Source organism: Prunus dulcis, chromosome 2, assembly GCF_902201215.1.
Source record: "Prunus dulcis chromosome 2, ALMONDv2, whole genome shotgun sequence".
NCBI classification, from domain to species: Eukaryota; Viridiplantae; Streptophyta; class Magnoliopsida; order Rosales; family Rosaceae; genus Prunus; species Prunus dulcis.
The window spans coordinates 24,569,553-24,594,660 of record NC_047651.1 but is presented as its reverse complement, the minus strand read 5'-3'; the positions used below and the strand labels follow the sequence as shown (position 1 = coordinate 24,594,660).

At 38.0% G+C, this 25,108-nt stretch overlaps 4 protein-coding genes across 4 annotated transcripts; 3 read left to right on the top strand and 1 right to left on the bottom strand.

Annotated features, from left to right (window-relative positions):
* Nucleotides 1-2,011: 2,011 nt before the first annotated feature.
* LOC117619274 lies at nt 2,012-5,815 on the top strand. The gene is made up of 2 exons (XM_034349189.1): nt 2,012-2,450; nt 4,077-5,815. Exons 1-2 carry the CDS (start codon nt 2,358-2,360, stop codon nt 5,481-5,483), a joined length of 1,500 nt encoding a protein of 499 aa, XP_034205080.1. The 5' UTR covers nt 2,012-2,357; the 3' UTR covers nt 5,484-5,815.
* A 1,887-nt stretch (nt 5,816-7,702) lies between these two features.
* On the top strand, nt 7,703-10,693 carry LOC117619946 (silicon efflux transporter LSI2). The gene is made up of 4 exons (XM_034350023.1): nt 7,703-8,051; nt 8,571-9,891; nt 9,980-10,169; nt 10,300-10,693. Exons 2-4 carry the CDS (start codon nt 8,701-8,703, stop codon nt 10,560-10,562), a joined length of 1,644 nt encoding a protein of 547 aa, XP_034205914.1. The 5' UTR covers nt 7,703-8,051; nt 8,571-8,700; the 3' UTR covers nt 10,563-10,693.
* A 4,148-nt stretch (nt 10,694-14,841) lies between these two features.
* LOC117618653 (mitogen-activated protein kinase kinase kinase YODA-like) lies at nt 14,842-21,316 on the top strand. The gene is made up of 12 exons (XM_034348325.1): nt 14,842-15,114; nt 15,781-16,646; nt 16,782-17,519; nt 17,646-17,733; nt 17,830-17,892; nt 18,192-18,352; nt 18,476-18,551; nt 18,919-18,978; nt 19,068-19,175; nt 19,358-19,597; nt 19,764-19,855; nt 20,015-21,316. Exons 2-12 carry the CDS (start codon nt 16,081-16,083, stop codon nt 20,529-20,531), a joined length of 2,709 nt encoding a protein of 902 aa, XP_034204216.1. The 5' UTR covers nt 14,842-15,114; nt 15,781-16,080; the 3' UTR covers nt 20,532-21,316.
* A 72-nt stretch (nt 21,317-21,388) lies between these two features.
* On the bottom strand, nt 21,389-24,601 carry LOC117618655 (short-chain dehydrogenase TIC 32, chloroplastic-like). Its single transcript, XM_034348328.1, has 8 exons — nt 24,295-24,601; nt 23,419-23,650; nt 23,224-23,303; nt 22,794-22,947; nt 22,476-22,554; nt 22,012-22,096; nt 21,841-21,887; nt 21,389-21,706 (listed from the first exon to the last, which is right to left on the bottom strand). The coding sequence occupies exons 1-8, from the start codon at nt 24,398-24,400 to the stop codon at nt 21,548-21,550; spliced, it is 942 nt and encodes a 313-aa protein (XP_034204219.1). The 5' UTR covers nt 24,401-24,601; the 3' UTR covers nt 21,389-21,547.
* Nucleotides 24,602-25,108: the final 507 nt, after the last annotated feature.

The following is a 25,108-nucleotide window of genomic DNA, read 5'->3' as shown; positions in this document are numbered from 1 at the left end:
TTTTAACTTTTTGCACTGCTGCTTGTAATACCAGAGGTGAACTGAGAAAGTGCATAGAAAGTGAAACCATCATAATAATTTTCAACTGTATAATTATAATCCCACACATTGACTGAATGATCCACAAAAAAGGTTTAGAAGCCAAGAATAATTTGTCTGACAGAGACATGAACAGAATCTGAATATAAAAAGGGTAGGTGACTAGGTAACATGATCGCATTTAATATAAAATATTGAACAGTAAAAAGTAAAACACACACTTTGAGTTTTGACCATAGAAGTCTGGGATAAGGTGAGAGAGGTGAGAGAGGTCAGAAAAAATAAAAAGTAGGCTCTAAATTTTTAACATGCAGAGCAGAGTGATGAGGCCACCACCAGCAAAGCAGAAAAAAGGTGTTTTTGTTGGGTTGAGATATCATTTTCAGAAAGCAAAAGGATGAATTGGATTTGGATGGAGGGATGATGATGGCTGAGGCCAAGAGACCACCAAAGAGAGAGAAAGATGAAGAGCACCACCCGTGCAAGTTTAATTTAGTGTGTGAGTGTCGCTATCTTACGCACGAGGGGTGCCCACAAAAACCCATAATATGGAAAAAAAAACTAAAAGTGGATGGGCCGCACGTGGACATCTTTGACAAAAGCTTTTTCTCGATGTTATAAAATTTGAAGTAACAGTGAATAGGATCTAGCACAGCAAAGAAGGGCGTGAATTTGTTCTTGAGCCGATCCTTCATGATATTTTAATAATGTGTGTGTGAAACTTTCTGTCCTTTATAGTTTAAATTAGCATTTGTATTTAATTAAAAATTGAAGCAACAGGAAGTTGCAAAATAATAATAATAGAATTTAAAATGAAGGATTTTTCTATTTACCCTCAAAGTTTCTCTAATTTACATGTCTGGCCTTCTTTACGTTTTCGTTGGGAGGTAGGGCCCGCAACACAAATGCGGTCACGAGAGGCGCGCGGGACGCGCGTAACGTAAAATCAGAATATTACAAATCACGAGTATCTCACGCGGTCACACAACGCCGCCAGTAAGTTTGCTTTTTTTTTTTTTTTTTTTCTTTTTGGCATTAAAAATCACCACGTCATTATTAACAATGGTGTGACGCGGTAAATTGGAACAGAACCAAAGGACAATTATGTCATCTTCTATTTTCTAGCTACTAGAGGAAGCTGTCTAATTTACTTTTATAAAGTTACAACGAACGACCCCTGTGGATCTTAAAAGTTTACAACGACCCCTGTAAATAATAAATCATTTTTATTACGAATGATAAATTTTTGTTAATTATTATTAACTAACTAACTGATTGGGTGTTTGACTTAAAAAGTTATTAAATAATTACCGAATCAGAGAGAGAGAGAGAGAAAGAGAAGACAGCTGGGCAATTTTTTTGTTGTCCAATCACTTATACAATTATCCTCAACTTGCACAAATTTAATCATTTTTTGCTAAACCCGTGGCCACATTAAGCTACTTCAATACAATTAATAATTGAGTCGTATTTATTTATGGGAAATGGAAAATACATATAATACGATTAATGACATGTTAGAATGTGCATATTTATAAAAAATCTTTAAAATAATTTTAATAGAGAAAAATGAGTCTGTTACATGTTATGTGTTTGTCGTGAATTATTTTTTTCCCTCTTAAATAAACTTTGTTATGTTTTGCTTACCTCAGAAAACACACAAATATTGCATAGATTTTTGCTGGATCTAGAACAATACAGATTGGTATTTAATATTTATTAATTGATTGGTATTTGTTTAATCGCATACTTATGCATACATGTTTTGTGATGTATTTCAATAAGAAAATACATCATAAAATACATCCCTTAGAATAATGCATCAAGTGGCAAGCCCACGTGCCCTTTTTTGGCTGGTTAATAAATATTCATGAAAAAAATAAAAGAAATAATGCGAAGATGGGTTTTTATTGGAGGAAAAAAAAAAAAAGGAGTGGGCCCCAATTCCACAGACAGAGAAAGAAAGAGGTGATTTAGGAGGGGGAGGAGGAGTTAATGAATGTTAGTGTTTCTTTCTATATTTACAAGTTCACATTTTGCATTCATTGATTCATAGCTAGCTCCTCCTCTCTGTCTGCCTGTCTCTCTGTCTGCTTGCTTCGGCTCATCGGCTTCAAAAACGTTCGTCACCAGATCGAAATCCAGAACCCGCCATGTCCTTCGCATCTCGCCGGGAAATCCATCGTTCTCCGGTGACATAGCCCGAACACACAGTAGACGGTCGCCGGAGATTAAACAAAAGCAGACAAATTAGCTCGAAAAGCAAGAGCTTGTTGGATCACAAATTAACTAGAATATATAACTCAAATTAAGCAACCATGAGAAGTGTCAATAGCAGCGTTGATACTATCAACGCCGCCGCCACTGCCATCGTCTCAGCCGAAGCTCGACCTCAGCCCACCACCGTCCCTGTATATATCTCTCTCCCTTGCATACATATATATATGTGTGTGTTATGTATGATAGGCATATATGTATGCATGTGTGTTGTTTTATTTTTTCTCTCTTATCTCAATTTGTTTAATTTGTTGTGTTTTTGGGTCCTTCGTTTACTCTGATTGGTTGCTGAGAAACTGTGGAAATCTGAAACACATAAATGAGCAGTTGGATCTTGCGTTTTGTGTTCCTTTTACTTATTTTCAATGCTGAAAAGTGAAAAGTATGAAGCTTTGAGTGTTTTTGGGAATCTTTTTAGAGTCTGGAAAACTTATGCCTTGATTTAGTCACTCGACTCTCTCTCTGTTTTGGCTTTTTGGTTCCTTTTCTTTTTTCAGAAAACTTATGCCTTGATTTGTTCATCACGTGTTTGGTTTCTCAAATCAATAGTAATAATAGAGGAAAAATTTGAGAAATTTAATTGACTTGACTAGTATAAAATGCAAGATTTCAATTTTGGTTTTGTTTTTCTTGTTTCCCAGGATTTTTGGCAACCAGTAGAGCATGGTGTTATACAAACCACATGCCTTTACCTTTGAATTAACATCATATAGTCCAGTAGTCATTTTATTTCGTGATTTGTCTGTATCATGCATTTCAAGTCCAGATAATGATGTTGGCGGTCAGCAATACACCTGAACCTTGCTCTGTCTTCAGATAGTAGCCATAGCTTGCTTTATGGAGACGTGATTGTCTTTGTACTCGTGGGTTGCTTTATGGAAACCTCATTGTGCTTTATGCAGTACTAGTTAAGTGCATTTTATTTCAATGGCTAGTCTTTCAAGTATGTTTTGATGTAGCAGCGGGTAACTTAGATTCCAGATTTTCTTAGTAGCACCTAGCAGATTTACAGAATTTTCTGTAAGGCATCTGATCAACATTTGGTAGTTCAGAGATTTTGGAGCTTGGGTCAGGAATTCTTCAAGTCACAAGAATCCAATTGGGCATGGGACCTGCTTCCCATTCTTGCCATGGGGGATGTTGTCTTGGAGCTTTTTCAGTATCGCCTTTTAGAATGCCAGTAGAAACACAAGGGAATTTTGATTTGCAATCTCCACTTGGATACCTTTAACCCATAACCGTCAAATGTTCAATGATCAAGTTTGTTTTATTTGCTACATGAGGCAGAATGGTGCTTTTATATGAAACTTCATACTCATTTTGAAAATTGGGCCTCAATTTCTTCTGTTTGTGGCTTTTAGTTTTAAAGGCAGGTTATTTCCGTTTCTGTAGTGCCTGCTTTCGTAGGATCCCCTTTATCATTGTCCTTATCACCTCTAGTTGTCTGTTCATGCTCGTCATGGATATACTGTAGCCTTTTACGTCAAGGATTTCAATATTGAAGCCACTTTATGGAGTTTAAATCAAGTTTCGTTCTTCATTATATTTATAGTTTGTATCAATGAGCATGAACTAGGCTAAAATGATGTGGAAGATTTTCTTTAGCTTCTGGACATATTTTATCCTTGATGCTGGAATAACAAATTGATGCATGTAATATCCGTGAAATGCTTGAGCCTTACTGGGTAAATAAGAAACCAGACATGATCCAGCTGAAGCTGAGTCATTGACAATATTTTTTTTTAATCATTTGACTACAGAAAAGAAGATGGGGAAGCTGCTGGAGCCTATATTGGTGCTTTGGGCCTCATAAAAACAAGCGAATTGGTCATGCTGTCCTCGTTCCTGAGCCCGTAGTTCCAGGAGCTCCAGTTTCTGCCATTGATAACCAAACAACCTCAACTGCAATTGTAGTACCCTTCATTGCCCCTCCATCTTCTCCTGCATCTTTCCTCCCATCTGATCCACCATCTGCTACCCAATCACCTGCTGGATTTCTGTCCCTCAAATCTCTATCTGCCAATGCCTACTCTCCGGGTGGTCCTGCTTCCATCTTTTCCATTGGCCCTTATGCATATGAGACCCAGTTAGTCTCACCACCTGTATTCTCTACCTTCAACACTGAACCATCTACTGCTCCATTCACTCCCCCTCCCGAATCTGTGCAGTTGACTACACCTTCATCCCCTGAAGTGCCTTTTGCTCAACTGCTGACTTCTTCACTGGACCGAAATCGTAGAAATAGTGGTACCAACCAGAAGTTTGCATTGTCACACTACGAATTCCAGCCTTACCAACAATACCCAGGAAGTCCGGGCGGTAATCTCATATCACCAGGATCAGCAGTCTCAAATTCTGGCACATCTTCTCCTTTTCCTGACAGACACCCTGTGCTTGAGTTTCGCATGGGAGAAGCTCCAAAACTCTTTGGCTTTGATCATTTCACCACTCGTAAGTGGGGTTCTAGGATAGGTTCTGGATCATTGACCCCAGATGGTGTGGGGCTGGGTTCTAGGCTAGGTTCTGGGTCATTAACGCCGGATGGTAATGAGTTAGGTTCAAGGCTAGGCTCTGGATGTGTGACCCCCAATGGTGCTGGAATCGGTTCCAGGTTGGGTTCTGGCTGTTTGACGCCTGATGGTCCTGGCCCTGCCTCTAGAGACAGTTTCCTTCTGGAGAACCAGATAACTGAGGTGGCATCCCTGGCCAACTCAGAGAGTGGATGTCAAACTGTAGAAACTGTATTTGATCATAGGGTGTCATTTGAATTGACTGGTGAAGATGTTGCGTGCTGTCTTGCAAATAAAGCAGTGGCATCAAATAGAACTGCATCAGGATCTTCAAAGGTTATAGCATCAGAATACCCAAGTGAAAGAGATGCGTTATCTTCAGATTCTAGTAATCACTGTGAGTTTAGTGTTGAGGAAAGTTCCAGTAGAATTCCTGAAAATGTTTCTGGAGAAGGGGAGGATCAAGGTTACCGGAAGCATAGATCCATCACCCTTGGGTCAACGAAGGACTTTAATTTTGACAACACGAAGGCTGAAGTTCCCAATAAGCCCAACATTGGCTCAGAGTGGTGGGCTAACAAAAATGTTGCTGCTAAGGAATCTAAGCCTTGTAATGACTGGACTTTCTTTCCAATTCTACAACCTGGAGTTAGATGACATAGGAATGATTCAACATGGCTTCACCTCTAACCCATCTGATGTATAGCTTGGTAAACCTGGGATCACATTGTTGATGGATGGATGGATGGATGGATGGATGGATTGCAGAGGTGAGAGTTTCTTTGGCACTAAAAATATAATTCAGAGAGAAAATAGATTGTAGAATTGTTAGTGTGAGTACTCAAAGGAGCATTCTTTAGAACATTTCTTTACTTGATGTTATACAAAAGATAGGATTCACTTATAGATTTTGTGTTTGTTGATTATTTTTTCTGGATGTGTAATAAAAAGGTCGTATTATCGCATTAACCTCTGAATCATTACACGTTCCTTGCTGCTTTGAATTCTCTACTTCTTTTATATTGGTAGGTCTCTCATATCTGGAAAAAGGCTCATAAAGCATGAGGCTGTTTTATTGAGCCTTACAGAAAGTATCTTTGGTATTTTGATGTTTGGGTCATGCCTGCCTACTCATATCAGTGCGATCATAATTCTTGCCAAGGCTACCAAATTCTAGCTGTTGTGCATATGTTTCATGTCAATTATCTGCCATGTAGGGTCCTGTGAAGGGAATAATAATGCTCCAAGCCCCCCAGACCTGGTCCACTTCAGCAAGTTCTCTGTTAAACTACCCTTAATAATGCATTTTTGTCTTCTAAAATTGGGTTCTTTGGCCTAAATCAGTTGTGATATATACCAAGTGTAACAAGAATCTGAATATGTGTATATATATATATATATATATATATGAGTTGCATTCAAGTTGGTTATGGTGCTGGCCAAGGATAAGCATAAATGGATTGAATGTCTGCTGCGGAAATGGCCAAACCTCATGTCTCTGTCTGCCTTACCCACTTGCCCAAACACCACTACAATCATGAAACTAGAAAGAAACAGGCTGTGACCAACAAACCAGGAGACATGATAAAACAAGAAGCAATAGGCATGTCATGTGGAGCGTTTTATGGTTCAAAATCAAAGCTCATCAGCATCAGGTGGATAAAGATAAAGAGGCATTTTGCAGTGTGGCAAATTGCAGACCAGAAGGTTTATGTGAAAGTAAAACCTTGACAGCTTGTTTGTTTATAAGTTTAGATAGATGTAAATCTCATTCCAGGAAGGTCATTTTGGACTCTTTCTGGAATGTCTTGGGCTCAGATATCAGACTTCGAATTGTTTAATGCCCACGAAAATGATATGCCCTCAGAAGCCAGCTTACCCGTGAAAGATTTTATTGATGTTTGATTGTTTAATAAGAAGGGTGTGCGTCACATGTTTTGGTTACGATATCTGACGTAAGTGTTGAATTAGATTGAAGATTTTTTATTTTCATGGCATCTAATTGCGTCATTCGATTTGATTTTCTTCTTTAATAATCCTCTCTTGAGATCCAATAGCGACAAATTGAGTTTGATGTTTTGATAGTAGACAAAAACAAACAGGTTACAAGCATTTGTGCCTGCTGACTGGCTGCTATGGAAGAGATGTAAGAGGAGCTCGAATGCTTTGCTTTGCACCAGGGCCTTGAGGTGCTGGTCTCTTATCTCAGTTGTCTAGAGGTTGAAGGGTATTGCGACATTGTCGTTGATGCTCTTCTGGGCAAAGTCTCCGTTTCTTTTCGCGGCGATCATCCTCATGTTGTGCATGTTAAACGCATTTACCATGAAGCTAATTTTGTCGTTCGTTTCTTGACTAAGAAGGGTCTCACCCCAGATTTTATTTGGACCTCACTTGGTCGGTACAAAAAATATAGAAGAGGTGCATTTTTTAAAGTTGCTGCATAAACCTGGTACTGTTCCTAGTTAGTCTTACTTCCCTGTCATCTTATGAGAAAAATAATTATATGATTAGCATAGGGAAAACATCTTGGAACACCATGTCACAATCTGTCTTTTGCTTCCCATCCCACGGTCCCACCCCACCCCCATCCGATTTTACAAGTTACAACTTCCAAATTTCCAGTAAGTTGAGTAAATATCATGAGCAGTCGAATCTCTAATCCCACCGGCAACATTATCTTTTTGTCGGTCTCACTAAAATATAGTACAAACTTGTCATTTTCCATTAAAACTCAGAAGAAGTTAGAGAAAAGGTTATGAACTTACCCAATATTTACATCATCAGAAAGAAAACATTTTGCCTAAAACAAAAAAAAAAATCCTTTTTTTTTTTCACTGGCATATTTCATTAATCCACGTAACATTACAAAAAAAGAAGGCATTTTTGTTTATCTTAGATTTTTTGGGACAAAAAGTTCTTGTGATGAGATGGGTACGAGTCTACCACGCAAGAGCATCAAACAGTAAATAAGTTTTCAGAACAGCAAGGATTACAAGATAATCAGGGAACGCTTCATATAAAAGTTCTTCGCTTTTAGATATGGAAACCGAGAAGAAGCTCAGCGAACACCTCTTTTATTTAATTTAGCTGAAATAGAAAAGTTGGAATCTGCCTATCATCTAATCCAAAACCAAGAACTTTCTGTTTCATGGAGTGTTTGCTTTGCAGTACAGTTATACATACAATGTTCTTCTGATTTTGACAGCTGCAGAACGGCATGTTGAGGTGAGATTATGTTGCTTTGGGGCCGGAGTAGCAATAATATATGCACCTTTTTTTCTGTCTAATACCCTATCTGAAACAGATTATTATACGTGTGGTTATCTTTTCATATTGTGTGTCCGGATCCCTCAATATTATTGAGTTCGTCATAGCAAATTTTTGGATATGGGTTTCTTTTTTAGATGGACATGAAACATTGGCATTGACTTTTTCTTCCCTTAATACTATCTTTGTAAATTTCTATTATGTATAGAATTTACGATTAGACAGTAAGAAAGTTTCAATCTTGGCTGGTTTTCTTCTTGTTATTTACTGAGCTTCACAGTCCACGCGAAGTTGCAATACTACTACTTATACTGAACTTGTTGTTTAGTTCCTGTTTTCATTGCAGCTGTTTGATCAGGTCTTGAATGAAATGTTGTCTTGCTGCTTCAGATTCATAGCAACACCTTGTATGTCTATTTCAGTGTCTAAAGTTGAATCTTTACTTAATCTGATTGTGCAATTGGTTTCCCTGTTCAGGGTCTTTACATTTTTGGCCTGTATTAATGCATGCTATCGTTAGCTGCGGGGTTCTTAATATATTCTCAAGCCTTTGGAATTTCATATGTATATGTCAAGAATAAGATTCTGAGCTTCTTAAATTGGAAAAATGGCCATGGCTTCTTCTGTGAAAGTGGTTCTTGGCTCAATTGCCTTTGCAGTCTTTTGGGTATTGGCAGTGTTCCCGGCTGTCCCTTTTCTGCCAATTGGGAGAACTGCAGGGTCCCTCCTAGGAGCAATGCTTATGGTTATTTTCAGAGTCTTAACTCCTGACCAAGCATATGCTGCTATTGATCTCCCAATCCTTGGTCTTTTGTTTGGGACAATGGTTGTCAGTATTTACCTTGAAAGAGCAGATATGTTCAAATATTTGGGTAAGTTGCTCTTGTGGAAAACCCAAGGAGCAAAGGATCTGCTCTGTCGAATCTGCTTGATTTCTGCAATTTCCAGTGCTCTCTTCACCAATGATACCTCTTGCGTGGTTTTGACTGAATTTGTTTTAAAAGTTGCAAAACAGCATAACCTCCCACCTCATCCATTCCTACTTGCCCTTGCCTCAAGTGCAAATATTGGGTCTGCAGCAACTCCAATTGGTAATCCTCAGAACTTGGTTATAGCTGTTCAGAGTAAGATTCCTTTCGGAAAATTTGTGATCGGAATTCTCCCTGCAATGCTTGTGGGAATTTTTGTGAACGCTTTAATCCTTTTATGTATGTTCTGGAGATTGTTGTCTGTTCATAAGGACGAGGAAGATCCAGCTGGAGAAGTTGTTGTAGAAGAGGACGTAAGTTCTCATCGGTTTTCACCAGCCACATTGTCACATAGTGCATCCTTAAAATCCCAAGAATGGAACTCTAGATTAGAAACCGCAGATGTGAAAAGTTCTCCAAATTTTAGTGGGAACATAGATAATGTTGAGACTCTTAGAAACCGTTTACCTTCAAGTGAGAATGAAATAAACAACGTTCATAGTGGTGCTTTGGACTCTGCAAGAAATTCAATTGCATCAAAAGAGGAGATAGTTGATGTGTCTTCTCACAAAAGGGAGGAAACGATCCTATCGGAAAGGGCTGCGTCAAACAATACACTGAGAGATGCATGTCCTACAGAGTCTTTGGAAGGGAAGGAAAATCTGACCACAAGATGGAAAAGATTGCTGTGGAAATCTGGTGTTTACCTTGTTACTGTAGGAATGCTGATTGCATTGCTTATGGGCCTGAATATGTCATGGTGTGCAATTACTGCTGCACTTGCTCTAGTGGTTCTTGATTTCACAGATGCTCGGCCAAGCCTAGAAAAGGTATATTTTACAAGCATATGCTCCTCTCTCTGTATGTTAGATTACACTTCTGATAACTTTGTTTTTTTTCTCTCTCTACTTTGAGCAGGTCTCGTATTCACTTTTAGTTTTCTTCTGTGGAATGTTTATAACCGTCGAAGGGTTTAACAAAACTGGTATTCCAAGCGCTCTCTGGGACTTCATGGAGCCCCATGCACATATTGATCGTGCTACTGGGATAGCTGTTCTTGCCCTTACCATACTTGTGCTATCAAATTTGGCTTCAAATGTACCAACTGGTATGTTGCTGTATTTATTTTTACGATTCTAATGTCTAGTTGAAGAACACCAACAGCTAATGATCTCAAAACTTGAGCTGCCACTTAACATGTTTTTTTTCTTCTTCTTTTCTTTCTTTCTGTTGGCTAGTTCTGTTGCTTGGAGCACGGGTGGCAGCATCGGCGGCTGCAATTTCTGCGGCAGAGGAGAAGAAGGCATGGCTCCTTTTAGCTTGGGTGAGCACGGTGGCAGGAAATCTATCACTGTTGGGATCGGCAGCCAACTTGATAGTGTGTGAACAGGCTCGCCAATCCCCATACCTTGCATACACTTTATCCTTCTGGAGTCATCTTAAATTTGGCGTCCCCTCCACTCTTTTAGTTACTGCCATTGGTTTGACACTGATAAGATGATTGATCATGTTTTCCCTGGTTGGTGCGTTTGATTTAATCAATCTTGTTGTAAGTGAAACTTTTGTACAAAGGAAAGATCAATGTCAATGAAAACATAAAACCAAAAAACAAAAATCGTCAACCTTTTGGAATAGGGTTTAGAGCACTTCTGCCCATTTGCCATAGCAAAGAGCAAGAGGAAGCAAAGTATGTTACTATTCACATGAATAGTGGCAGCCTTTAAAAAAGGCTGCTTGTGTTTTCACCTATTGCCAAGGCAACTCCAGGGCAACCACTATTTACATGAGATATGAGGGGAGGTATTTGTATAGAGTTTTGGTATGGGAAGAAAAGAATATGGTTAGGTATTTATAAATAAATAAATAAAATTATGATTTTCTTGGTTTTTTTTTTTTCAATTTTTTTGTTATTTAAATTGGTTGCTGACATCGTTATGACATCAGCATTACATCACTTGCCTAGGCAGCAACACGGGCTGATTATGCTTGTGGGCTTGCCTAGGTTGGTGGGCCCGACGCCTTGCCCAGGCTTGCCCTTGCACGCTGGAGACGTCTCGTGGGCTAGGCCCTTTCCTGCCCTGGCAAAAGGCCTTCCACTAGAAGTGCTCTTAGGGCTTGTTTGTTACACCTTCTTGGCTTGAATTGGCTTGGCTAAAAGTTAATTCCATGTTTGTTGTCACCTGGTCCTAATATTAAGTGGGATTAGTAATCCCAGGCCCACCAAAAACACATTCTTAGGTTTTCTTAGCTAAACCCATGTGAAAATGAGGGACTATTAGTCCCGACCAAAACTCTGCAACCAACTCCACCTAAGCGCCAGCGGCAACCACTGACCACCCAAACAGCAATCACAACCACCGACTATGGGTTGCAGACGGCGATGGCAGGCAGTAACAACGATGGCAGATGACGACAGCAGTCGTTGTCGGCGACGACAAACCACCACGGCGATTGAAGCTGTTCCACGATTTATCTTTGTGTCTTCATCAATTTGAGTCTGCTTCTACCCCTCTCTCTCTCTCTCTCTCTCTCTCTCTCAAGTTTTTTTTGTGGATGATGATTTTGGTGTGGGCTATGGATTTCTGCCATGATTTAGGTGTGAGCTCCTGCCTCTCCCTCAAATTTGTTTTTGCAAATTACTTTTCACACCAAAGCCAAAGTATCTGAACTGGATGATGTTTTTCGGTGGGGTAGAAATTAGAAGAAGAGAGAATACAGATTGAAAAGAAGAGGAGAGAGAGAGCAGGGAGAAGAAGAGATGAAAAAGAAAAGACGGAGAGAGAAGATGAAGAAGAAAGAGTAGAGGGAGAGAGAAGAAAAGTAAAAATAATATAATAATAAAAAATTCATTTGCTCTCTTTTTAAATTTTAAAATTTTAAAATTTTAGTCATAATCCAATCGTGCACCAAACGCAGTACTAGGCTTATCCAGCTTATGCCAAGCCAAGTCAATCCAAGTCAATCCAAGACAATCCTAGTATTTAGTCTAGTTCATGACAGTCCAGCGTACCAAACAACCCCTTAAGAATTGGGCCTTTACCATGATGTGGTGGGTTTGAAGGATGGGCTTTTACTTTTATGGGCTCTCTTTTTTTGGCCTTTTTTCATCCATGAAATACAAAATAGGTGGTGTATACTTGAAAAAATCATGACATTATGTAACAAGATTAGAAAATAAAATAAAAATAAAAATAAGAAATTATGATGACTTGGAAGTTAGAAGCCATTTCAATCAAGTATGATCTAAGTAACATTGATGAAAGTAAGAACTGAAGCTGACCTAACCCTAATTTACAGAAAGGAAGTATCTTTCTTGTGTGGAAAGGGAACATGCCACGTGCAAGCAACTAAGGACCCGACAAGTTTTGCTCTCCTCTCCTGTGAATAGCCTAGTTACATCTCCCCTTGACCCTTGACCCTTGACCCCCCGTGTAGATTAGATTGGCCATCTTTTATCTCCAGCACCAAACCCTTGTGTCTTGCCTTCTTCATTATCTAGAGTTTTCCTCCAACGAATTTTCATATGAGTATTTATCCATTTCTTCTTTTTTTCCTTATTTCACATACCGTGTTTGCGGTTGAGTGACTTGAAATCAAAACTTGTTTTTCCTACGATTATTATCAACATTCGTGAAAACAAACGAACAAACAAAAACAGTCTCATGTTTCATGTGTAGCTACGAATATCACCTAGGAATAAAGTTTCAGATTTCAAGTTGATAAATTATTCAGCCTCAAATCAAAGACAGCGAGCGTCGTGTCAACATATATAACGTGCCGAATAGGGCCAACATGAACGACCCAAGTCAGTCAAGTGAAGTGAACTCAAGGAGCCCAATACGTCCAATTTCTATCAGCTATTTTCTTTTTTCTATTTTTTTAATCTTTTCTTTCTTATTAGAAGACAAAAAATGGTCCTCTTTGGGGACCTCCGATAAAATTGAAAGTGGTCACCACTGTAGTGGTTTGGAGTAATTACTCTTCCAGGTCAGATTTCAATTCGAGTCATAGCATCAGTGTTGTTTTTATAAGTTTAGTATATTATTGTCATTCTCACTCAAAAAATATAAAGACAAAAAATGAATAAAAACGTAAGTTACTATTTAGCATACCTTCTCTGCTGACATAAAAGGTCAAAAGAACATCATCTTTTCTTTTAATGGGGAAAATTGCATGACTTTTTCCGGCAAAAAACACATACATGCTGCTACCCTTTTATTTTGTTTTGAGGAAATCATCATACTCTATAAGAATTTTCTGTTTGATCATCACTTATTTACTCTCTGGGGTTACAATTTAATTTAATTTAATTTAATTTTTATTTTGGTTGAAGATGATAGTTTGCATCTCATTTAAACTTGTTGATCATTCAACTTGAATCCAAGAGAGTTTAAATCACTTTATCAAACCACCCCCACATCATGATCAATAAGTGAAGTTTTCCTAATCATCACGCACGCATAATGATTATATATATATATATATATATATATATTAAATATATACCCTAATTAACCTGTTGGGAAAACCTTACAAAAATATTAATAATTAAAAGAAGAAAACAAATATACCTACCCAGAAAACAAAGTTCATTATGTTTAAATAATGAATATAAAAAATAAAAAAAACACACCCACACACCCACACAAAGTAGTTCAACCTAACAATTAGTAGCATGGTCCAATTTATTTTGATTCCACCAATTAAAACCTGTCAATATTTTATTGGAATAAAATGATGGTACGATATGACTGTAAACCTTAATCTCATTATATTCTCTCCCAATTATGCCATCCCAAACAATTACTTTAATGAGTAGCTACAAATGTTTCTTAATCACCACTAAATTTCAACATACATGAACCATGCAATCAAAAAAATTATGCATTTCACTTGCTAAAGGTTACTCTCACTCATCTAATTATTTTTAGCCTGCTAATTACAATCTGGATAACATACTTTGCAATGTTTTCTTGTTTAAATTTTTTTTTTTTAAAAGAAAGATACTGCACTACTTTATAATTAAAAGTTGGGTATCAATCTAGTTGTTTTTTTTTCCTTAGGCACATATAATCAAGTTGTCGCCAGACTCAATTTACTTTTTGTACATTGATAAATCATGGAATGATTTTAAATTTTAAAGTGAGGGCTGCCATCTACATCACAAACTACACTATTTTTCTTTTTTTTTTTTCTTTTGAAGTAATTATTGAATATACGAAATGATGACTTTGAGAAATTACAATCCCCTTTAAAAATATCATCATATTCAAAAATTTATTTACCCCCAATTTTTTTCTAACAAAATAGTCATGACGTGTTTATTTATTCGTGCGTTTACTTATGAATTAAAATAAAGAGTTGGACTCCAATTATAGATTACTTGTGCGTTTACTCATATCATGGAATGAAAGATGTAACTGGGGCACACACAAAATCAAAAAATTCAACTCATAATTTTGGAGGAATTGAATTCTTGGGTGGGAAGTAATATTCTTACTACTAGAGAATCAACCCATCAAGGATTCATATTTTTCTACCAATTATATCCTCACATACCCCAATTCTAAATAATTTAGTAAACATCTTCATGTAATCCAGATTTTGACTCATCCTCAATTTAATTCCTCATCAATTCAATTATTCCTCTCTCAATTATGAATTAGTAAACATAGTTTAGATGTCATTAGTTTTGAAAAAATAAAATCCTAACATTAATTAAATATTTCATCAATCATCCGTATTAAAATTTTTAAAAAATATAAAAAACAAAAATCAGCTTCAGACAACTTATTAATGTCTTATGCTCAGACATGCTCTCTCTCTTTTTTTCTCTCTCTCTAAAAGCGACGATTCTCTTCAACCTTTCAATGCAAGAAAATACATCAAAATCCTCTTTATCCCATTACTCGCGTTGCGCCCTTGATTTTTAGGGGTTTGTTTTCTGAGCTATTTCACGGTGCAATCAGAAGAAGTTCATCAAGTTCATCGTTGAGATTTGTGCCAGATTCCAAGTGGGTTTAGCTCGGATTTTGCAGCTCCTAATATTTACAGTAAGTATGTCTGTTATCTAAGTACAATAAATTTCTGATTTTTCTTTAAGTTAGTTAGCTGTTGATTCCGCAATGGTTATTTAGTTGTAAGTAGATCTGTGTTGCAAGCTTGTGCTTGTGTCAATTTGGGGTCGAAATCTTTCGTTTCGTTCCCGAGAAAATTGGTGAAAGAAGATTAAACTGAAATTTTAAACTTTATTCTTACCGTTATTTCGTGTTCTGGGTATTGAAAAATTGGCCCAATGGGTCCATGCCGCTCGTTGAAGTCGGAGTTTTTGTGCCCAATTTATCAAGCTTTGGATTAGAAATTATGGGTTTCATTTGCTTTTTGCTGCGTTTAGTAGAGAACCAAAAAAAGATTAGTGTTTTTGGATTGGAAAGAAGTGGGTGCGAGCTAATTTAACCTAGTGGTGCACTCCAAACTTTAATGGTTCACATTTGTTGAGTGCATTAAGTCAATGTCATGTTAAGCCAGGTTAGTGCGTGTGGCACGAGCATAAGCAATGGTCAGATTCCTCTGATCTACAAAATTTTATAAACTAAGATTTAGGTCCTAGTGTCATTTACTTAGTTTTGGTTGTTTTTGCAACATAGCCTTCTGTGCCTTGTATTTAATTTGGAGATCCTTGAAATAGAGTTACTGACCTGCAGCCTTTATCCCTGCAGGTTTTTGTTATGCACTGAATTTAATTGCGAACTCATTCAAATACTAGCTGATATTTTAGAATTGGAAGGTGTGGCTTTCCCTAATATCTGTCTAATGAAAGTCATTTCTGGAAGTCAGAACTGAACATTCTGTTGGTCTCAAAACCTGTATAGGGGCAGTAACTGGTTAATAATCTCACTCACTGATCGAGAGAAAATTAGCTGATTGATAACCCCATGTAATGGTGCTGTACAATAAGTTATAATGCTGGCAAATGAAATAGCTTTAGAGTACTTGCCCATTGATTCCATAAAACTTTTATGAGAAATATGCCTTCATGGTGGGGGAAGTCGTCGTCCAAAGAAGCAAAGAAGAAGGCAGGAAAGGAAAGTTTCATTGACTCATTACATCGGAAATTTAAATTTTCATCAGAAAGTAGAGTGAATGGTAGATCAGGAGGGTCACAAGGACATTGCAATGACACAATTTCGGAAAAGGGATGTCAATCCCCTGTAGAATCAAGATCCCCTTCACCCTCCAAAAATGTTTCAAGATGTCAAAGTTTTGCTGAAAGGACTAATGCTCAACCACTTCCACTTCCTAGTCTACATCCTGCTCATGTTGGTCGTACAGATTCTGGAATTAGTATATCAACAAAACCAAGATCGGAAAAAGGCTCTAAGCCATTATTGTTTCTACCTCTCCCGATGCCTGGGTGCATTGGTAGTAGGTCAAATCCTACAGAATTAGATGGAGATATGGTCACTGCTTCAGTTTTTAGTGAGAGCTCCGTTGATAGTGATGATCCAGCTGACTCATGCCATCGTAGCCCTCAGGCAACTGACTATGACAACGGGAATAGAACCGCTGCGGGAAGCCCTTCCAGGTGAGCTTTCACTTGTTGCACGTGCCATTATGCTACTAGTAAGCATCTTTTATGCATATGCATGGATGTGCATGATTTATTTGTAATTCTTTTAGCTTGCTCATCCCTGACAAATTTACTGCAATTTTTCTGAAGTTCAATGCTGAAGGATCAGATATTCACTGTTGCCCCAATAAAGTCAAGAGAGCCAAAAAAATCAGCCATTTCCTTCAGTAATAACATTTCCCCTACATCACCCAAACGAAGGCCTTTAAGAAGTCATGTGCCAAACCTACAGGTTCCTTATCATGGAGCATTCTGCAGTGCTCCTGACAGCTCAAAGTCAAGTCCTTCTAGAAGTCCAATGAGAGCATTTGGCAATGAGCAAGTTGTGAACACTGCTTTCTGGGCTGCAAAAACTTATACAGATGTCACCCTAGTTGGATCTGGCCACTGCTCCAGTCCAGGTTCGGGTCACAACTCTGGGCATAATTCAATGGGAGGGGATATGTCTGGACAATTGTTTTGGCAGCAAAGCAGGGGTAGCCCTGAGTATTCTCCGGTACCCAGTCCCAGAATGACAAGCCCAGGCCCAGGATCAAGAATTCATAGCGGTGCTGTTACACCTATCCATCCTAGAGCAGGAGGGACTCCCAATGAGACACAGACAAGCTGGGCTGATGATGGGAAACAACAAAGTCATCGTTTGCCTCTTCCTCCTGTGACAATTTCTAATGCGTCTCCCTTTTCTCATTCAAATTCAGCAGCAACATCTCCTTCTGTGCCACGAAGTCCAGGAAGGGCAGAGAACCCAGCAAGTCCTGGTTCACGCTGGAAAAAGGGAAAGCTGCTGGGTAGAGGGACATTTGGACACGTTTATGTTGGTTTTAATAGGTAGGTACCTAAATTATATTTCCTCTCTCTCTCTCTCTCTCTCTCTCTCTCTCTCTCTCTATATATATATATATATATCACTTAGTAGTTAATATCCTACCTGATTTATATTATTAACTTGTTTAGTGAAAGTGGCGAAATGTGTGCAATGAAGGAGGTTACATTATTTTCTGACGATGCAAAGTCCAAAGAAAGTGCTAAGCAGTTAATGCAGGTATCATCGTGCTGTTTTATGTGTCATTAAGCTTCCTTGGCAAACGTTATATGCTTTCTGTCTTTTGTTTGACTTTAATGTTGCTTGTTTTGACAGGAAATTACTTTATTGAGTCGTTTACGGCATCCAAACATTGTGCAATATTATGGGTCTGAATCAGTAAGTCTTCTATCCATTATGTATTATACATATTACGCATTTAATTACCATTACTTACGACAATCTTTTATTTGTCTTGTTTGTCATTATCGTATGTTTAGTTATGACAAGAGTGACTCTGAAGAAGTTAATGCTATATGTATTCAGTACTTGTCAGTTCACAGGTCTTTAGCAAGCTAAGCATGGTACTCTTAATTGGTCTGCCATAAAGCCACTTATCTGCATCATTAATTTCTGATTGAAGATTCAAGTACCATTGTACTCTACTTGATGTAAGCTGATAGTCATTCGTATAACAGGTTGGTGATAGGCTGTATATATATTTGGAGTATGTATCTGGCGGCTCCATATATAAACTTCTCCAAGAGTATGGGCAATTTGGTGAACTAGCAATTCGCAGTTATACTCAGCAAATCTTGTCGGGACTTGCATATTTACATGCTAAAAATACCGTCCACAGGTATCATTACCTATTTTTGATCGAGTAATTTCAAGCTCAGCCATTGCAGTATACTGATTGTAATGTATATACTGGACATTAAGCATCTTTCATCTCTATAAAACTGTGTGTTCTTTTGTACAGGGATATTAAAGGAGCAAATATACTTGTAGACCCAAATGGACGTGTCAAGTTAGCAGACTTTGGGATGGCAAAGCATGTAAGCATAGGCATTTTTACTTTTCATATTAAGTGTTGTTAAATGAAATGACTATTAAATTATGCACGTGAGACCAGAAGAATAGGGAAATAGGATTGCTTTTGTAATGGTTGGTTGTGGTTCGCATTATCATTTTCATATTCCTATCAGCAGATTCTACTTTGTCGAGAGCTTTTGTGAATGCATGCAAAGAGCATAATTGATAAGACTGTGATCTTAAATGAAATTGCATGAGTTTGCGGCTGGAACTTTTTTCTCCATATTTACTTTCTAGTTGCTAATATATTATATACCACAGAACAAGCCTGCTTGACCTTAATTATGTGGATCAATCTTGCTCTCCAAACTTATCTTGTGTGCTTCGCAGATCACTGGCCAGTCATGTCCCTTATCATTTAAGGGAAGCCCTTACTGGATGGCACCTGAGGTTAGACTGTTTCTAGTTTTCCCCTTCATCTCCTTGGTGACGTACTTTGTGATGGTTTTACCTAATCTTCACTTCTGTTGCGTCCCCAGGTTATAAAAAACTCAAGTGGTTGCAACCTTGCTGTGGACATATGGAGTCTTGGGTGCACTGTTTTGGAAATGGCTACAACAAAACCACCTTGGAGCCAGTATGAAGGGGTAAGAATTTAGATCTAGTGATGAAAGCTTTTATTTGAATTTGAGACTGAGATCATAGCAGCTGATTCAAGCATTCTCTCATGTTTGAGGCTCGTGTAATAATAAGTTGTGTATATTTGAAACATGTTCATTATTTGTTTTTTCTTTTCATTGTATAAATATATTCTTTTTGCGGTTAATAGGTTGCTGCCATGTTTAAGATTGGGAATAGTAGGGAACTGCCAGCAATTCCAGATCACCTCTTGGATGATGGAAAGGATTTCATAAGGCAATGCTTACAGCGAAATCCACTCCATCGTCCTACAGCTGCTCAGCTTTTGGAGCATCCTTTTGTGAAATATGCTGCACCTTTGGAAAGGCCTATCTTGGGTCTTGAGCCTTCTGATCCACCCTCTGGGATTACAAATGGAGTGAAAGCACTGGTATGACTTCCATTCTTACCACAAATGTAAAATTTGTATCTTATGGTGTTGGTAGTTTTGTGCTCATTCTCTATTTATGTTTGAGCATAGTGCATGCTATAAAGTTTATGAGTCCTCTCTTGTTGCTTCTTATTTTCATCTGTTGTGTTTTATTGATCATTGTCAGGGCATTGGACAAGCAAGGAATTTCTCCAACTTGGATTCAGATAGGCTTGCAATTCATTCATCTAGAGTTTCAAAAACTAATAACCATACCAGGTCTCTCTCTCTCTCTCTCTCTCTCTCTCTCTCTCTCTCTCTCCCCCTTTATATATATATATATATATATCTCTCTCTCTATATGTTTCTCCCTGATGATGATTACAACAACATTTTGATAATAAGATTTTGGTTTGATCTTATTTTCCTAAACTCCAGTGAGATCCATATTCCAAGGAACATATCATGCCCCGTCTCACCCATCGGAAGTCCTCTATTGCACTCAAGGTCACCACCACACCTAAATGGAAGAATGTCACCTTCTCCTATATCTAGCCCGCGCACCACTTCGGGCTCATCCACACCTCTCACAGGTGGCAGCGGTGCCATTCCATTTATTCACATGAAACAGTCCATCAACTTGCAAGAGGGTTTTGGAGGCATTTCAAAGCCGATGAATGGTTTCTATGTCAATGGGCCCTCCTATCACAATTCATGTCCTGACATGTTTCGAGGGAAGCAGCCAGGGTCTCATATCTTCTCAGAACTGATGCCTTGTGAGAATGATGTTCTGGGAAAGCAATTTGTAAGGCCTGCTCATGCGGAGCAGTATGATGGACAGTCAGTTTTGGCTGATCGTGTGTCTCGCCAACTCCTTAAGGATCATGTTAAGATGAACTTGTCACTGGATTTAAGTCCCAACTCTCCTTTGCCCAGCCGCACAAATGGTGTCTAACTAATTTTGATGGACCCACCAATCAGTTCAAGCTCTCAAGTTAATCAGACCATTCTTGGATATACTGGATCAGCTATCCATCATGTTGAACTGCAAAGGAAATTATATTTGTACAATAAGGACGCAAAGTTGAAGAACTGTGGAATAAGGTTGAAGCTTTGGAAAGTTAGTGGCTGGAAGCAGGCAACTCTTTTGCATGGCTTAGTGTTCAGGCTTATGGCATTTGGTAAGCTAAGCCAGACGAGATCTGATTCTGAAATCATGCATGTCAAGCTCAATTCCTGACAAATAATAGACTTTTATAGTACATAGAACGTGACGCGGTTTTGACTTGTACAAAGTTGAGTGCTTGACTGATTGGAGCAATGAAAGCTTGATTTCGCCTGACGAGGATGGCTTCTGATGATCCAAATGTATTGCAGTTTCTTCGGTAAGAAAATACTCAAAGCAGCAAGAAATGTATATTTTTTGAGATGTTCATATAGAGAGAGAGGCTAAGAAGGAGCCTAAGAGGGAAAACTATTAGCTTTGGAACAATTTTTAGTGTCTGAAACTGCTGTACAGAAGACGGGAGACTGAGCTGGGGTCCTGATTTGGTTAACGAAATAGTCAGTTGGGGATTTTTGAAGCCTGCACATTCTGTTTCTTGTACTGATTTATTGCAGGCTCATGTGTAACATTGTATACTCTTGTACCTCATTTCTTTCTTGTATCATGTATGTATGTATGTACTGTACATCATCCACTTAAGTGAAATGAAGAAATCTGACCACATGTTTCTCTTATATCTTCTTGGGTTGCCACGTGGCATGTGATTAGCAAGTTGAACAAGCAAGCAAAAGTATGATTAGGAGTTGTGGTTTTAAGGTATGAGTTTACTGAAAGATGAAATTTCTGAAGTTAATACAAGATGTCAAACGACAAACCAATCTCTGTCGTTTGAAGGGAATATCCAATGTGCATTATGTAAATGTTTATATAGCAATTACAGTATTATGTGATGAGTTTCCAGAAAATCATTTCACCAAAACCATGCTGAAATCCCAGAGTTTCTTCGCCAAGTCCAAGTCTTGACCTTGTGGCCTTGGCTTGGCTAGGTTACTGTCTGAAAAATATTCACCTGTTACCCCCTTCACTTGTGGATGCAGTGCCACGTAGCATGTTGTTGCTGCACCCTATAATCGACAAAGTTCATAAACAATCATATTCTAAATTCAAAGAGTTTAGAGAGTGAATTTGAAACAAAATATTTTTCGGATTATTCAAATTTACATCATCTTCTATTTGCTCTATAAGTTGGATAGCTTACCTGCTGAACACTTTTAAGCACAGCTCTACCGAGCAAATTAACAAGCCCTGCATCAAACCAGAAGACCAAAAGTATAAATATCTGAAACTAAGCACATAATGAATACAGGAGCCTCCTCGTCAAAGTTTCCTTTTTCTTCATGTAGTTTTCGTGCTGAAGTGAAGGGCTTACCACTAATGGTGCTGTTGTGACGGAAAAGATTCGTAACAATTGCACCAGGGTGAAGTGAGTTTGCAGTTATATCTGCTCCATCTTCCTGTTGAAGAAACAATCACAAATAACAAAAAAAGAGAATACGTACGTAGAAAAATACACGTATATGGATGCAAGCTGCTATTTTCATGAATGATGATTCTGCTGAGGTACTGAAGAAGCACTCCCTCTCAAGATAAATAACAGAAAATTCTTATGCCTCCAATGCCAACTTTTTTGAAAATGTAAGACGGATGGAGAAAAAGAAACATTTCGTGAAAAAGTTGCTGATTGCCAATTCAGCAAGAATATAATACAAAAGCAGTGATATAAGCGTGAACAGTTGCCTAAAAGTTGGATTTTAAAGAGGCCATTGATGAACTCTGGCACCATTCATTTGTTGTCTAATTCATTTCACCTGGGTCTGGGAGAAGACAATATACCTTTAAACGTTTTGCAAGCTCATTAGCGTGCAAAATGTTAGCAAGCTTGGATTGACCGTATGCAGCAAAACTGCTATACCTGCAGAGCCGGTCCAAACTCAGATAAAGCATATAGAATTCTCCATTCACAGCATATGCTATCAACAAAAATGTATTAGATAACCATGCTATGCGGCTAAGCCGTGCACATGTACTGATAAGGTATCAGAATTGAATTTGTAACTCCCTTCAATCCACCTTTAATTAAAAAAACAAGGTGTAAATCACACACTAACATATAAAATAATATCTCAAAAGTAAGGGTTGTCTTATTGTTACCCTGATGGGTCGTTAATTTTATCAAAACGGATTCCTTCCCGATATGGATACCGGTGAGCTTCTGAGGACACATTTACAATTCTCCCTTCTTTGCTGCTTTTACGTGCTGTTTTTTTCATAGTATCCAATAAAAGATTTGTCAAAAGAAAATGACCTGCAAAATCAGGAAAAGAATGGGACAAGTATTGCACATTAATCTTATGTGTCTGGTTTTCCACGTAAGTCACACAATTCTGTGTGCAGCAAGATGGCAATGGAGAGGAAGGAGGGCGGGAGATAAACAAGATTTTAACAGACATATAAGCAGTCATCTCGCTTGAATGTTTATTTGCTCAAATTGGGAAAAGACAAAACATTCAGTCCATTAGGACAGCTAAAAACAAACAATACTTTAAAATGCCATTTTCATGATCTAATCAATGCAACATACCTACGTGGTTTGTGGCAAACTGAAGTTCTATGTTGTCTTTCGAAAGCATGAAAGGGGTGGCCATAATTCCTGCATTGTTACTTATGAAAGAAAAGTAAAGTTATCACAGGTGAGTTTTTTGAGACACAGCGGGGTTATGAATATGACACTGCTAGGGAATGATAAGACAAAATGTGACAAAACTTGCACCCTTACATTAGAATGTTTAGAGGACGACCAGAGGAATTAAACTCTGAGGCAAATTTCCTCACAGATGATAATGAACTGAGATCCAATTCAATGGCATCAATTTTGGCAGTGGGGATTTCCTTAACTATTGCTTCTTTCACATCTTTACCAGCAGCCATATTCCTCACTCCCATAATCACATGGGCACCACGCAGTGCAAGAACACGTGTAGTTTCGGTGCCAATACCACTGGATGCTCCTGCAATGAAAATATGCAGAGCCAAATATTAAAAAAAATGCCCATAAGACCATGTAAGAACTTTAAGATCTGTGTAAACTTCCTGTGTCAATTCTTATTTTGAATGAAAACTGCAGTTGCATAAAAGTGTTGGACATAAACGGCTACAAATGCCACACTCCACAACTTCAGGGAATTTTTCTTTTTACAGTGCTTGATATATCAAGGATGGACACAATCATTCTATTTCCATAAAAGAAAACTGATTCCGAAAGAGGGTAAATTTTGATACATAATATTGGATTGTTGATTGTTGAGTAATATGGAACAAGAAATGGACCCCACAACACAAAACTAGACCGCATTCATCTCAGATTGTCAAAACAATACTGCATCAGCAAAAAAGGATTCAAGTGAAAAATTAGCATGTTAGGTACCTACCACTATCCAAAATTCTACTTTATTATTATTATAAGTAAATCAAGAACTGATTTAATATTATCCAGTCATCCATATAACTAGAAAATGGGGGATCCATATTATCTTCCAACTGTAAAATCTTATGAAGAGATGAAAATATACTGCACAAAATAGCATGATAAGAGTTGAAGAAAATAAATATATAGATATCAATTTTGAAGAAAGAAAAAGCAAATGGACTTTGCCTGTAACAATGGCAGTGAGACCACTGGCATTAATCCCTTCAGTAACTTCTTCTGCCGTTGAAGACGATGAGAACCCAGATGGCCCTTTTCTTCTAAAAAACCACATCTTTCTCTCCGGCTCTCCTTCTTTCTCAGATACCTCACAGAACGCAAAGAAATGGGAAGCGTGGGTTTTTGGCGACAGTTGTGAGGAGGAGTTTTTAACTGTTGGAAAGCACGTTATAAAAACAGTGGTGAGCGTGAGTGGATGGAGCCTCAGCCAGCTTCTTCTGTTCTGTCTTCCTGGCTATGTCTACGTGGCAATTCCTGAATACACTAGTTCAGTTTTGGTCATACACGAAATTGGAAGGTCAACTCAGTTACTATGAATAGTTATTCGAAGTAACACCAATTTAGAAAAAAAAAACAAGAGGAGTTTTGGGACACCATCACAGATTCACAGGGTATTATCAATTCATTTTTATTGGCATGAGACACATTTGCAACTATTATAGGCCTCTTATACCATTTTTATTGTTTTCAAAATTTTACACGCGTGCCTAGGTTGATTTTTCATCTTGTGATTAGAAATTGAGAGGATTAAGTTCAAATCACTTTTAAGTACGGCAAAGTATGAATGAGCAATGGCACCAACACCACCATTATTATCACCATCACTATACTTTCCTTAAAAACATAATGGGTAGGGATGAATTCAGTATTTCAAAATGGGGTAGGCTAAATTTACTTTACATATAAACCTATTAAAAAGATAGATTATTCGACGGTACGAGTGAATTTCATTGATAACAAAAACTACATAAGGGAACATTGG